Source organism: Euprymna scolopes, chromosome 3, assembly GCF_053919585.1.
Source record: "Euprymna scolopes isolate OS-2025 chromosome 3, ASM5391958v1, whole genome shotgun sequence".
NCBI lineage: Eukaryota > Metazoa > Mollusca > Cephalopoda > Sepiida > Sepiolidae > Euprymna > Euprymna scolopes.
This window is the reverse complement of record NC_136484.1, coordinates 124646590-124663276: the sequence shown is the minus strand read 5'-3', so window position 1 is coordinate 124663276 and position 16687 is coordinate 124646590. Positions and strand designations below refer to the sequence as shown.

General features: G+C 35.8%; 1 protein-coding gene across 26 annotated transcripts in view; it reads left to right on the top strand.

Annotated features, from left to right (window-relative positions):
- Positions 1–16687, top strand: part of LOC145258350 (cGMP-dependent 3',5'-cyclic phosphodiesterase-like) — an 889144-nt gene that overhangs the window by 848463 nt on the left and 23994 nt on the right. For all 26 annotated transcript variants that reach the window (XM_080116605.1, XM_080116606.1, XM_080116604.1 and 23 more), the window contains 2 exons: positions 573–692; positions 5356–5426. In XM_080116605.1, coding sequence (XP_079972731.1) covers positions 573–692; positions 5356–5426 — 191 coding nt within the window. The remainder of the gene's footprint in view (positions 1–572; positions 693–5355; positions 5427–16687) is intronic.

Genomic DNA, 16687 nt, shown 5'->3' with positions numbered 1-16687 from the left:
TTGCATATTGTTCATCTAAAGTGGCCTCACGTCCAGATTGTAATTTTGAAATTCACCAGCTGTGACAATCCGACTTTAGTAGAATGCATTCTAATTCCTGCTGCAGCTGTTCATTTGAACCTCAAATCACAAAAACTGGTCAGTCATCTCATAAGATATATAACAATAACATACTGAATTTTCAAGAGTCTACAACAATTTTAAATGCTTGTACAAAAAAAGTCAGGAAACTTATTGAATGCGTCTCGTATTTCTTGCATACTTGAATCATGTGAACGGTGAAAACATACCAATACATACATTTCTCATGCACCTGAAAAAGGTGTATAGGTCGAAACGTAGTATAAATATAAACTTTTATGAGGACAATAGTCCGTGTGTAGATAATAACTCCGGTCATTTTTGCTGATAGTTTCAAAAAGTACAAAGGATGCTTTCCTAAATGTGAGATTTTAATTGGAATTTGATAAGCTGACATATCTTTCAGTAGATTACTTTCTAATGGATATTACAGTTTACTACAAAACAATCCCTGTGCGTTTTCCGATTTAATTTTACTCTTTCTGTCATAGGTCTCACCCGAAGAAGCCAGACAGTTATCTACTGAAACTGTTAGCCTCAGCGAAATGATGCCTGATTTTGATAGGTTCAATTATGCTCCACGTTGGATGCCCGAGGCTAACACATGCAAGGTAAGTTGATCTGTTTTAACACTATTTGCACTATACATGTATACTCGATGCTGATATGTTAAAACAATACAAAGATAGAAATAACTGTCATTTTATTATATAATTAAATTCAATCGATTTTATAATGAAATACAAGTGACTGCGTAGTTATCTATTGAACTGTTAGGCTCAGCAAAACGATGGTTGTTTTTTTTTTTAACTTCTTTAATAGATGATCTGATAATTTAATCGAGCATTTTAAGATAAATTAATCAATAGTACTCCTTATATATTTAAAAAAAAAAAAAAATTGTGGAGGAGTGAAGACCAACTTTTAATTCTATTTAGCAATCTTCTTGACATTTAATTTGATTAAATTTATCAAACAACTAGCAGGACCTGTGTGCCAGCATTACCCTGGATGGAATATAAAAGGATTTATCTATAAAATAATATCCACAAAATATTTTAGGTTTTAGTGTGTGTGTGGATTTGAGAAGGGAGTTCCGATGCTTCTACACAATACAAACGCCAATTAAAACTTAGTTTGGGGTTAGTTACAAGCTATGCTAGTCTTAGTTTTCAGTTTGTAATGCATAGATTGTTTGAAGTTCGTTATTGTCAGTTTACATCATTTCTTTTAAGTGGTCGTTTATTTCAGTATTGGGAAAAGCCTCACCACTCAAATAAAGACACTGACAAAAATTAGAATTTTAACCCCCTCCTCTCTCCCGATATACATTAAGGCAAAAAAAAAAAAATGAAATTGACTGATAAAAGCCAAAATGTCACCACCCCAATTTTCCCATTTTATTCTCTGACAAAGAATGCAAGTAAACATTTTTGTCATAATTAAATGCTTTTAATCGAAAATTTTAAGACCATTTGTTTTTCGTTTTCTGTATTTGGCCTCCTTTTCGACTGCGGTAAGTTGTGTTTCAATATAGTAACCCTCCTCTGTGAGAGTTTGTTCACAGTAAAAAATAAGAATCAGAGGTAACAGTAAGAAAATTAATCATCTACCCCCCCCCAATATCCAATACCTCCGTTCAGTCTCGAAAGACAAAGGATACCCCTAGTAGGGGCAAGTACGCGTGTCATTGTGAGACAAGGGTTGTGCACTCTCTAACCACACCTCTCCTGAATCGGCACTGTTTGACTCCAGTGGCAAGGACCATTTTGAACTAACCTGATAGTTATTAAATGAACGCACTTATAGTTATTAGTTTAGTGCAAACTAATAGAAATATCGGCAAGTTGAAACGAACATTTTGCATTTCAACTTGCCGACTTGTGTATACGTTATTCATCTATCCAAACAAAGATTGTACTCGTTATAAACCATCCTTAGTATATGATAACTATTTCCTATTCATTTCAGTGTTATGTGACCAGTAGTTTAATAGTTTATCAGTTAAATATTTTTATACAAACATACATCCATTTGTTTTGTTTATATAGAAAAAGACAGAAAACTCAGCACTACCATCATGACTATTACTACTGCGACTACCAATATGTCAATAGAACGTCAGCTTTTTTATGTGACTAGTCGCTGTCCAGATATTCGCTAGAAACAAGATTCTGGTAGTAGTAATGCTACAACTGTTTACTCCATTTAAAATTGTAATCTGTAGGTTGATATAAGATGTCTTAAAAGACAGCATATATTTGCTAATTATGGTAATAACCTAAACAGCTTAAAAAATAATTTATTTTTGCAGTATAAGCTTTGTAATGTCATTCACAATGAGAAACTGTCCTAGTATAATGTAAAAAAAAAATCTTAATTTTGATATATCATTCCTTGACATTGATATGTCACGTGTTTTTCGTTTCTCAATTTTGAAGTGACAACCATTTTGTCAATACTATTTTATTGATATCTTATGTTTGTTTTTATTTTTTTACGAAATTATATGCAAGTCTTAAGTTTTATTTTAAGTTTTCATTTATAAGAATGTTGCTTTGTATATGGTGATAAAAACAAAATTCACAATCCTTTTAGCAAGCTAAACATTTAGAACAAATACATTTAAGCCTATGCCTCACTTGTCCACCACATTTACGTCGTAAACATCCAATAGTCCTCATGTTATCACTATTCAATGATAGGCACACTTATATACAAAATTGTGAATAACTCTGACACACTTTGCTTTTAATACTGCTCTGATTTTAACTGTGATAACCCTCTTCAGTTCAGTCTGGGGATTGTTTTGATCAATATTATCTCAAAGATAATGCCACATATAAAGATTCAGAGGGTTATGGTTCAATGGGTGAAGTTCATTCATTATCACACCTCCAACTGATGAGAGGATGACCAAAGTGTCCCCCATATCATTGAATGATAAAACACTCAAATACATGTATAATTGAAACTTGAACAAGTCGGGCATAAAATAAAGTTTATTCATACAAAATATGATTTGACTGTAGAGAGGGGTGTGTATTTTATTAACGATTCTGTGGCCAAGGTAAACATGAGAGGAAGCGAATAGAATGAAAAGGAAGACGGATAGATAAAGACCTGGCCAGAGATGTTAGTTTGGGGTTAAGTTTCTTACAGCCAATCAACATATGCCAGTATATAAAATGGACATTAAACCGATTATGGTGATAAAAAGGTGACTGCAATAAATAGAAAAAGAAAGAACAACGTTACTGTAACTTTTTATTTGCATAGAAGTCACCACTTATCAAAGCCCAGAGGCCACTCGAGGATAAGGGTCAATGGGATAATATCGTAGTAATCGTTAGTAGTAGAAATTTGGTAAATTGGATTACTTAAGGGGGTGGTTCAACAAGAATTTGTTTATGTTGGAGTTGGAGACGACCAAATTGTAGTTAACTGGAAAGCAGGCAAACGGAAGAGAGTTCCACAGGAGTGTAGTTCTAAGAAAGGAACTTTGTTCATGGAATATACGTTTCGGTTTAGGCACAGATAAAGAGTGGGGGAAATTATTGATAGTTGTTTCAACTAGACGAGTGCTTTTCATGAAAGTTTGGCAAAGCGGAGGACAATAGAGGTGAGCACTTGCCATGAAAATAACGATAAAGCAGAGATAAGTTCACAACGTCTCTTCTGTAGGAAAGAGGTTGCAAGGAAGAGAAAAGGGCATCCCCCAGTAAGCTGCAAAGTCTTTTTTAAACTCTGTCAAGGCAGGATACGATGCTTCTAGCAGCTCCTGCCCAGATGTGGCAACAGTACTCCATTCTTGGATGTACCTGGCTTTTATATATGTAGAGAATTAAATCAATAGTAAGATATCTAATGGAGCGGTAGAAAGATCCCATCATTTTTCAATGACCTTGGCAGCAGATTTGATGTATGTGTTCCATTTCAGATCAGGAGTAAAGGTCAAGCCCAGAAGTTTGTCAAAACATGAAGCTTCCCCAAGATGAGAGCCATTCATTTGAATTGACGACAGACGAGGATCAGTGGTTATGATGTAAAGATAGAAGCTTGGTTTTAGATGCATTAAAAATAACCAGCCACCTCTTTCCCCATTGTACCACGTGCTCAAGATCAGAGGAGAGAGAATCAGAGAGAACTTGGTCATTTACGGCCGTTGATGTGTTGGCATAGATGGTAATCTTATTGGTCTGTACCGAGAGGAAGATGACCGATCACCTGAATTCTTAAATACAGGGCATATTGATGAGGTTTTCCAGGATGTTGGAAAGCAATTCTCCTTAAGACAATGCTTAAACGACTTTGTAAGGATGGGAGCTAGTTTTGATTGAAGCTTTTTGAGCACTATAATTGGAATGCCATCAGAGCCAGTTGCTTTACTGAAATCAAGGTTTTTGATTAGCTTAGCAACATCACGCACAGATATTTGTATGTTGCATAGCGTGTTTTCTGATCCAGGAGGAAATTTGAGGGGTTGACAGCCTTAGTCGCATAGGATAGAATAAGCTGAAAAGAGTTTGGGTTTGTCTGATGCTAATGAGATTACCCCCGGTCCATTGATGATGGTTGGGATAGAGCACACGCTTCTGTTCGGATCATGCTATTTGCTGAAACTGGTGGGAACCAAGCCCCTGCTCAGCTACTTTGGACTTGCTGGAATGAGCATACAACTCTCTCACGTTCTTTATTACTCTTTTACCGTGGTCGTTGGCAGTCCTGAAAGCGGCTTTAGTCTCAGTACATCTATAACATTGGAAGCAATGGTAAAAGTGATTTCTATGCACAATGGCAGCAGCACATTCTGGAGAGAACCACTGCTAGCTGTCAGGTTTTTGCTTAATGCTACTGTGCTGTATGTCCAACAGAACTTTAGCTGCTTATGTGATGAGCTGCTGTTGAAATAATTTACTTGGATCAAAATATTTCTCCAGTGTAGTGGTATATATTTTTTTAATTATGAATTAAAAAATATGTTGTAAAATACATATTTATATACTAGAGATGTAATTTGTAAGATTAAAAAGCCAGTACAATGAATTCTTTTTTATTTTTAATGAATTTTTTTCTAAATAAACATTTGTTTATAACCAACTAAGTTTCGGCAATATAATGCCATCGTCAGGAATAGAATCGGTTTGTTTTTTTTCTTTATCCTTCATCATGACATGATGTCACTAGAAAAATGGAGTCATCTGTTCTAATCAGAAGAAACATGTGGCTTGCATGAAATGAATTCACTAATATTCAAAAAAATTTTTATTTTAGGTTGTCGTAGCGATGTTTGAAGATTTAGGATTTTTGGCGAAATGGCGAATAAAAAATGATACACTAATCAGGTATGTATGCTGTTTCATCACTTCCGTTGCATCCTGTAAATATTATGTCAAGTTTAAAATTACATGAAGATGGAAACGATTTGATATGAATTTGATGCAGAAAATTCCTTATTAGCATGTGTCGCAATATTTAAGTTTAGAATTGAGATTATATGACAGGATATGATGTCATGAAAGGAAGTATATGCTTCTGGAAATTTTATGTCAAAATGATCGCATATAGGGTTTCCTTTCACCTTCTGGGGGTTGGAAGGGAAGCTGAGGGTCATCTTCATGTACTTGCTGCAAATGACTCTTAAGCATAAATCAGATTTCACAGAAATTAATAGTTTTTTTAATTGCTTTTGTTACTTCAGAGAAGAAAATCTCAATATCCTTACAACTTCTACATCTTTGTTTAGTTACTTATGCGAGTCTAACTTCTGCATAGATTATGAAGTATCTGCCTCAAATTGTCTAGTTTGCATAAAGTCCTCATTGGTCACGGCTATTAGCTAGCAACTTTTTACTTCTGATGCTGAAAGCCTCAAGGCTCATTGGTTGCATCCAAAGGGAAGGTTTTGTCCTGAATACACAAAGGAATGACGTACAAGCACTTTTGTCACTATCATTTTGTTTATTTATGATTTTGCATCTGAAATTTCGTTGCTTGACACATGCAGAGACAAATAATCAGAAGACAACGGATCATAATCCCAAATCTTTTTGGATTTTTGTTAAAGCCTTGTTAGTCAGATTGCATCCCTAATATCTAATTATTGTGTTTCGCAAGTTATCTCCTTTCGATTGACTAGCTTAATTCCAACGTTTGCTTCTGGTTTCGCCATGGATGCATCAGCTACGATGTTAGTTTTCCTTTTTTTTTACCCTTTTCCTCCTCTGCATTACGAGTTTGAGCCTCCCTGCCTACTACCACCTTTTTTTTTTTTTTTTTTTTTTTTTTAAACACTTCTCTCCACCTGAGGTTTCTTACTACACTACCCGGGTAGCACTAATCAAGTATTAAAGACGAGCAGTTGTTTTCTGACCGCAATGCCAGCCAGTTCTTAGCAGTAGGGATCAAAGTGCACCGAACACAATGTTACAAGTAACTTATTACCATGGTTACATTACAGGTGTCTTTGCAAAAGCTTTATATATTTACAATTACCTTATGTAAAGATATAACTGAATTCTCCTTATTGCTCTTTGTTAATGTCTTCAACAACGTGATATACTCGTGCATAGGAGCACTTACTTTTTTTATAATTTACTTGCAAATCCATCCGTCGTGGGATAATAGTTTGCAACAATATTTTCCATCTATAATTATAAACTGTATATAAGTAACTAACAGTTGAGATTCCTTTGAACTCTTGCAGAAACCAGAGAGGAGCAATGAATCTGTTTCAGAGAAACACAGTAGAAATGTGTGTAATGGCTAGACATGTGCAGACACCCAGAAGCTTCGTTACATACTGTTGAGCAAAATTTCAACACTTATCACAATCTTGGTGCTACCAGACCAGGCTGTCTTTTGGCTTCCTGAGACGAATTGCACCTACATTGATGTTTTTATTTTCTGATCTTTCTTCTAAAACTTAATTTTGTTCTGCAAAACCAAAAACAAAAACCACCCCTCTTCCTCCCTTTTTTATTCCCCCCCTCCACTCCCAGACCCTGTCGGTGGAGTATCAGAATACACCGACTGCCCCCCTGCAGAGAGTAAAAGTTCCTCAATGGGGCCACCTGTTGGCCGTAGGTGGCGACCCGTAATGCCTTAGAATGGGATCCTGGTGGCTGAGCAACTCACGACCTCGGAACCAAATGGCCGTGAGTTAGCAACACTCACTTTGGCCCTTACTTCGGCTAGATGGGCAGTCGGGCAGGCTCAACCAGACCAACCGGCTAGTCATGACAGTCCCTAATAATAGTAAACCCCCATAAAGAGAAATACAAACACATTACACTCATATAAAATAAAAAAAACACACACACACATACTATCATTAGAAGGCGATGGCAAGAGCCAATCAGATGGTGAAAACTGATGCTATTGACAACTAACCCTTTCTATACCTTGCTGGGTCCAAGGAAATGAAAAAAAATCGTCATAAGCAGCTATACTCACTGTTTGAGTATATCATCATTGTATCCCTGAGATGCTTGGGCGAATGAAGAGCAAGGATGATGAAAAAAACAAAATATTCTATGGTTTCCAAAAAAATTAAAAGGCCCCATCCAGAAAGTGATGAAGATGAAAACACAAACTTTCCGGAGTATATAATCTTGAAACCGCAAGATAACACACAAATAACTAAAATGTCCCCATTCAAAATCGAAAAAATTATCAACAAAAATCTGAACACAAAACAAATTAAAAAATGGAACTTTACTCATACAAGTATCTACTAAAAGTAGTGCCGAAGAAATTTTAACATGGACAAAGTTCCATGATATAAACATCAAAGCCTACCCTCACAAAACCCTCAACACCTCAAAGGGAGTCATCAGATGTCCAGAATTAAACACCTGCTCTCTAGATGAAATAAAAACAAACCTAAAAAATCAAAAAGTTATAGATACTAAAAGAATTACAATAAAAAGAAACGAACAAACAATTAACACCAACACATGTAACGTGCATCCAGGAGATAAGCGCCCGCGTGTTTGTGTGGGTACGTGGGAGAGACGGATGAGGGGAGAAAGACTTATCTCGAGACCAGCTCAGCGTTACCGACCAAAAATAGAAAAGAAAGACCAGGATGGCGGCCGCCATCTTTTGTAAAGTATGATGTCTCGCAAAGTCATACGAATTCTCGGAATATGCAAATTTAGCCGGCCTAGAACGACGATAAAAGCGGGTGAGGGGAAAGACGTGGGGGAGTGACGATTGAGTTGGCTGGGGAATCGTGTGGCTGTTGCTTCTTGTGCCGTGTGAGGATATTTTACCGTTGTTGGAATCCGTGCAGAACCGGTGTAAAAAGATTATTGAATTGCTGCAACATTTATAACATCTTTTCCTGAACTTACCGTGTTAAAGAGAGAGTCGGGCGCCATCTTGAATTTTTCCTTACACATTTCCGTTACAACACATTAACTTTCAATACTCCCACTCCACCAACTGAACTCAAGATTGGATATATTAACATTAAAGTAGAAATATATATCCCCAGACCACTTCGCTGCCTAAACTGCCAAAAATTTGGCCACTTCAAAGAATACTGCACCAGGAAAACAGTATGCCCAAAATGTAGCAGTAACGAACACCAGGAAACAGAATGGCAAGGAAATATAAAATGCCCAAACTGTGGTGAGAACCATCCAGCATACTCATCGTTCTGCCAAAACTGGATCAAAGAAAAAAAAATAAATGAACTAAAATATACCAAAAATATAAGTTTTACTGAAGCTAGGAAAATTATTGAAACAGCCACCACAACAGAACCAACTAGATCATACGCAGGTGCAACCAAAAATCAATTAAAAACAATAGATGATACTGAACTAAAGGAAATCTCTACCCTCATAAAATCACTTCATGAACTAGTTGAGACATTGAGGGCCACCTTACGGAAACTGCCGTCAACTCCAGCTGTACTTGGAAATAACTACCAAACAGTTGAAAGTAAAATCCCACCAGATCCCAAAAACCAAACAATCCTCTAACAAAAAACCCACACAAACTGAAACCATCCCAAAATCAAAAGAACACTCGCCTAGTACCCTCCGCAAAGGAACCAGAAAAGAAAACCAAACAGTAGACACTCAAAATAGATTCCAAATTCTAGCAAAAATGGAAACCGAAAACACCCTGGAAAAAAAAAACTAAACACAAGTAATAAAGAGGGGAAAAAATGAACACGAACCCAAAACAGCAACATCCCAAGCAAGATCCAGATTGACGTCCAGATCCAAACAAAAAAAAGAAAAAACCAAACACTCCACCAAAGATACAAACTCCGACAAAAAATAAACAACTAGAGGAGATGGAGGTAGAAGGCAAAACACCCCCAGACAAATAAAATGGCAGAACACAATAAAAAAAAACTCAAACTATCATTCAATGGAATTGCCGAGGCATTAAACCTAATTTTAACAAACTCCTTTTACTTATTTCACTACACAACCCAGCAGTCATCTGTCTACAAGAGACATTTCTACAACACAACAACCACCTAAAAACAAAAAACTACGAACCGTATCATTATATCCATAATACAGGCTTACGATCCAATGGAGGCACATCAGTCCTTGTAAGAAATGATATCCTAAAGAGCAAGCTTACTGTCCAAACCAATCTTCAGGCAGTCGCAGCCCAGGTCACACTCAAAAAAATTCTCACAACCTGTTCTCTATACTTACCTCCTACTGAACCAATAAATAATACTGAATTAGAAAACCTAATCAAACAATTACCCTCACCTTTCATCCTTCTAGGAGACTTCAACAGCCATAGCACACTATGGGGATACAAAACAACCAACTACAAAACGTTCAATCAATGGAAGACTTCTCCCGAACTCTAATTCTAATAGCTAAAGAATGCATCCCCAAAAATTGCCCTCCAAATAAAAAGAACAAACCATGGTTCAACCAAGAATGCAAAAAAGCCATAAGAAAAAGAAAGCAGCCTTAAGGAAATTCAAAAAGCAACCCATAACCAGTAACCTCATAGAATATAAACGACTCAGAGCAAAAGCACGTAAAACAAAAGAATCAAAACAAAATTGTTGGCAACAATTCGTGAATCAAATCAACACTTCTACCAAACCTAAAACTATCTGGAAAATGATTAGAAAAATATCTGGGAAAGATAACCCCACCCTAAACAATCACCTCCTCACTAAAAATAACTGAAAACAAAGATATAGCTGATACACTGGCCAAAACTTTCGCTAACAATTCATCATTGAAACAATACAAAAAATAATTTCAAACACTAAAGGAAAATCAGGAAAAATATAAAATAAACTTCTATTTCAATAACCAAGAACCCTACAACGAGACCTTCTCACTAGACGAACTTAAAAATGCCATAGAAAAATCTCACAACTCAGCCGTGGGACCAGATAAGATCCACTACAGTTTCCTAAAAAATATACCTCCCGAATCACTTAAAACTCTCCTGCAAATGTTCAACAAAATATGGATAAAGAAAGAATTCCCCAGAATATAGAAACAAGCCACAATAATTCCCATAGCAAAACCGGGAAAAGATTCATCAAATCCAGAAAATTACCGACCTATTGCTCTAACAAGTTGCTTATGCAAAACCATGGAAAGAATGATCAACTTCCGTTTAATGTAGTACCTAGAAACAAACAGTATAATTTCCAAAAATCAATGTGGCTACCAAAAAAATCGTGGATGCATTAATCATATCATCAATCTAGAAACATATATCAGGGAAGCTTTCATTAAGAAACAACATGTAACCACCATATTTTTTGACCTAGAGAAGGCGTATGACACTACCTGGAAATACGATATCATAAAAGACCTCAACAACATTGGACTAAGAGGTAGACTACCTGAATTTATAAAAAACTTAACAGACAGATCTTTCCAAGTTCGCATACACTCAACTTTATCAGACCCACAAAAACAAGGAGTGCCCCAAGGCAGCATATTGTCAACAACTCTTTAACATTAAAATCAATGACATTATAAAAGAACTCTCTCCTGATATACATAGCTCTTTATATGTAGATGATTGCTCAACCAGCTACAGATCTAAATGCATTCATACTATTGAAAGGAAATTACAACACAACATAAATAAAATTGATAAATGGGCAACTAAAAATGGTTTCAAATTCTCCAAAACTAAAACAAAATGCATCCATTTCTGTAACCATCGAAAACTCCACCCTGACCCAACTTTACAGATTGAAGGTGAAAAAATTCCATTTGTAAACGAACACAAGCACCTAGGAATCATTTTTGACAAAAAACTAAATTTCATTCCACACATCAATCATATCAAAACCAAATGTAATAAAGCATTACAACTCCTATGAGTCATTACCCATACAGATTGGGGAGCTGACAAGAACACACTACTCAAACTATATAGAGCATTAATTAGATCAAAAATAGATTATGGTAGCTTCATATATCAATCTATCAGAAAGTTATACCTAAAAACCCTGAATACAATATGCCATTCCGGACTAAGACTAGCACTAGGAGCATTTCCAACCTCCTCTGTAGAAAGCCTGCATGCAGAAGCACATGAAACTCCTCCAATGGTCAGAAACCAAAACCTCGGTCTAAAGTATTACACAAAACTGACAGCCAACCCCACAAACCCAGCACACAATAGCACCTTAAACCCAAACCGCAAACACCTCTTCGACCAAAAAGAAAACGCAATCAAAACCTTTGTACTCAGGATAAAATCGATCTCCCAAGAAGCAAATCTCCCCATAACCAAAATTCACAAAACTGTCTTACCTAAAAAACCTCCCTGGAAAATCATATCCCCTAACATCGACCTAAGTTTAAGTAGACATGAAAAGAAACATACTCCTCCAATAACTTATCATGATGATCTCGATAAAATCCAAGAAAAGTATCCAGACCACACACACATCTATACAGATGGATCTAAACAAAACAACGCAACAGCCAGTGCAGCAATACTCAATAAATCAATCAAAAACCAATCAAACTTCCCAAAAGAAACCTCAATCTTGAGTGCTGAAATACATGCTCTAATCCTAGCTCTCAATCTAGCCTCCAATAACAGAAAAAACAAGTTTATAATCCTTTCAGACTCCCAGTCTACTCTAAAAGCTATTAAAAATAAAAAGATAGACAACCCCCTAATCGTAAAACTACTCCAAAAATTAACTGAATTAAACAGTAAAAAAAATCATTTTCTGCTGGATACCCAGCCATTCCGGTATTAAAGGTAACGAATTAGCAGACTCAGCAGCAAAAAATGCCTTAAACCTCCCAATCGATGCAAATTTTAAAATTCCATACATAGATCTAAAAAGATGTATCAACGCATACACAACAGAGAAATGGCAAACTTACTGGAACGAATACCCTAACAATAAACTGCACAAAATCATGCCAAAAATCAAAAAACAAGAACAAAACACGAAATTAAAACGAAAAGAAGTTAAACTAACAAGAATAAAAATAGGCCATACCGACTTAACCCACTCATATCTCCTAAAAAAAAGAAAACCAACCAATCTGTGTAGTTTGTCAAACACCACTCACAATCAAACACATATTAATTGAATGTACTGATTTTGTAACAGTAAGACATCGATTCTACAAAGAAAACAATATTAAAGAGTAATTAGAAAAAAACAATCCCCACACCATACTCTTATATCTTAAAATAATTGGCCTATATAAAAAAAAAATTTAAAAAGAACCCTTTTATACAACGGTCCTGGATATGACCTTAAACTATATCCGATGGTGAGGCCCCAGCTTGCAGGCCTTAGGGAGTGTGGAGCCACCCTTTTATCGCCATTGCTCCCAGGTCCACTCTGACCCGGAGTGGTAGTACCTGTTAGGGTCCCAGCTATGGGTTAAATAGAATACGACTTAAAAAAAACAAATATACTATACTAAAAAATCGTTCTTCAAAATCACCAGATTCGGCATTAAATAACCTGAAAAGGGTTGATATGGTGTAAAACAACCAACCACAATCTTGGGGTAGTCTGTCAGCTGTCAAAAGTGGCATGCTAGTCTAAAACCTTATATAGTCAGTTCTTCTGTCTGGTAGTCATCCTCTTGATCTTTCTTTAAATAAAGTATTCTTGATGTAATTTCTTTAAATTACTTTAATCTTTTTTTTTTTTTTTTTTTTTTTTAAATAACATTGGTGGATCTGTTAATATTAAAAACCTTTTTCTGATACCTACATTTTCAAATGAATAGTTCTTTGTCTGATTTTTATGAAATGCTATGCTTGTTGCTATTGGAAAATGTAATTTTATAGACTGTATATATTATTATAATGGAGAGTGTGTCTCTATAACCGAAATTATTTCACAATACCTCAAAGTTTTTAACATCTTATTTTAAATGATTTTATTTTTAAAATTTCAATCAAGAAAATAAAGTTCCTTTTTACTTGCCTCCTCACAAGGGCAGAGTTTGAAAAAGATCGGTTTTGAATTTGAGGAAAAATCCATCTCCTGGGAAAGGATTAGGATATTTTTAATGCCTTTGTCTAGGAGTTCTCCTTATCTGACCTGGTGCTACCAGATCAGGTTGTCTGAAGATATTGGCTTCCTGAGACGAAATGCAGCTAACATTGATGCTTTTTTGTTTTTCTACTTTTTACAAAAACTTAATTATGTTCTGCAAAACCAAAAACAAAAACAACCCACCTTTTCCTTCTTCCCATTCCCTCTTTCTATCCCCCCCCCTCCCGCGGCCCGACTGTATTCCTAACTTAAAATGTACCAAACATTGATACTGTAATCCTTTTTTCCTCTTCCATTGTAAAACTCATGTTCTGCAGAGCACCGAATAAAAATGACAAAATCCATTATAAAACAACCAAAACAAAATAGTGATTTAAGATAAAGAGCTTGAATAAAAACCTTCTACAAAATGACTGGATGCAACATAAAAAGCTCAGAGAGACTGATGTACTATGAAGCAAAATGATTAAAACAAACATCACAAAGAAATGCTGGAAGAACTTGAAACATAAAAACTTTACATATTTAAAGGCCTTGCCGGTGAGACTTCAGAACTAACTGCCCCCCCCCCCCCCCGCAGAGGGAAAAGTCCCTCAGTGGGGCCACCTGTTTGCCCTAGGTTTTGCCCCATCATGCTTTCGAACGGTATCCACGTGGCTGAACACCTCACGATCCAGATCCAGGTGGCCGTGAATTTGCAACACTTCACTTTGGTCCTTACTTCAGCTAGACGGGTGGTCATAGAGACCAACCGGATCAATCGGCTGATCATAACAAGCTCTAATAACAGTAAACACCCACAAAAAGAAATACAAATATATGACACACAAGCACATATACAGAAAACAAAAAACACATACTGATATTAGAAAGTGATGGCAAGGGTCAATCACATAGTGAAACCGACAGCAAACCCCCTTTATTATACCTTGCTAAGGAAATAAGGAAATCGTCATAAGCAACTACACTCACTGTTTGAGTATATAATAATCGTATCTTTTTAATATAATAATCGTATCTTTGAGATGGGTACTGGATATGACCTTAAACTATATCCAGTGGTGAGGCCACAGCTTGCAGGCTTTGGGGAGTACCATTGCTCCCAGGTCCACTCTGACTCGGAGTGGTAGTACCTGTTAGGGTCCCAACTATAGGTTAAATAGAAATCGACTTGAAAACATTAAATATATCTATTAAAAAAATTTTCTTCAAAATCTTTGGATTCGTCATTAAATAACCTGAAAAGGGTTGATATGCCGTAAAACAACCAACCAACCAATCTTTGAGATACTTGGGTGAATGCCCCCCCCTCTAACTATCTCCCATATAGGGGTGAGGAGCAAGGATGATAAAAAATATTTCATATGGCTTACAAAATAATCAAAAGACCTCATTCAGATTTAAGCTGAAGATGAAAGTACAATCTTGCCTGAATATATAATCTTAGGATACAAGACAATACACAAATAACTAAAATGTCCCTATTCTTAATCAAGAAAATTATAAACCAAAACTAAACACAAAGCAAATTAAAAATGCAAGTATCTACTAAAAATAGTGCCGAAAAAGTTTTAACATGGACAAAGTTCCATGATATAAACATCAAAACCTACCATCACAAAAGCCTAAATACCTCAAAGAGTCATCAAATGTCCAGAATTAAACAACTGCTTCCTAGAAGAAATAAAAACCTAAAAAAAAAGTTATAGACACCAAAAGAATTACAATAAAAAGAAACGAATAAACACATATATTAACCTTCAATACACCCACCCCACCAACTGAAATCAAAATTGGATATATTAACATTAAAGTTAGAAACGTGTATCCCTAGACCACTTCGCTGCCTAAACTGCAAAAGATTTGACCACTACAAAGAATACTACACCAGTAATGAACACCAGGAAACAGAATGTCAAGGAAACATAAAATTCCCAAACTGTAGTGAGAACATCCAGCATACTCACCTCTCTGCCAAAACTGGATCAACGAAAAAAGAATAAATTAATTGAAATATACAAAAAACATAATCTTTACCGAAGCCAGAAAGATCATTGAATCAGCCTCTATGACAGAACCAGTTAGATTGTACATGGGTGCAACAAAAACAAAACACAACTAAAGAGAATCACAACTCTAATAAAGACACTTTAAGAACTAGTTGAGGCATTGAGGGTCACCTTACGACAGCTACTGTCAACCCAAGCTGTATGTGAAAATAACTCCCAAACAGCCAAAAGTAAAATCCCACCAGACCTCAAAAAACGAACACAACTTTCAAATAAAAAACCCACGGAAACTAACAACATCCCAAAACCAAATGAACGAACACCCCGGAGAGGGAAAAAATGAAATCAGAAAATAAGTGAAAAATTCAAAAAAGACAGATCCCACTCCACATTAAAAACAAGAACTAAAGACCAGAATAAATTTAAAACCTTCGAAACAATGGAAATAGACGATAGAAATTCCACCACCACCCCATAATCAAATAGTAAACAACCACCCACGATAAGACTAAAGGAAATCAAATGCATAAAATTAAACTATGGCCAACAAAATAATTCAATGGAATTGCAGAGGTATAAGAACTAACCAGTATGAATTACTTCTATAAATATTCAATCTCTGCCCTACAATAATATGCCTACAAGAGACCTTTTTAAAACCATCTGAAAATATCAATCTCTATAGCTTCACAGAATGCAACCACATAACAAATAACCCAAATGGAGTTTCTGGAGGAACATTTATTCTCATTAACAAAAACATAGCACAAAGCCAAATAAATCTACAAACTAACATAAAGGCGATTGCTATCACAACCAGCCACCCTACATAGAACGGTCACAATATGCTCCATCTATCTACCTCCAAACGACCCTATAGATGAAACAGAAATAGAAAAACTTATCAACGAACTCCCTCACCCCTAAATATTAGGCAATTTAACAGTCATAATGCTAGTTGGGGATGCTCAGTCACAATCAGAAAAGGAATCACTATAGAAAATATTAATAACAACCTATGCATATATAATAACAAAAAAAACTTTATTCACTCTGCTACAAACACGTTCTTGGCAATTGACCTCTC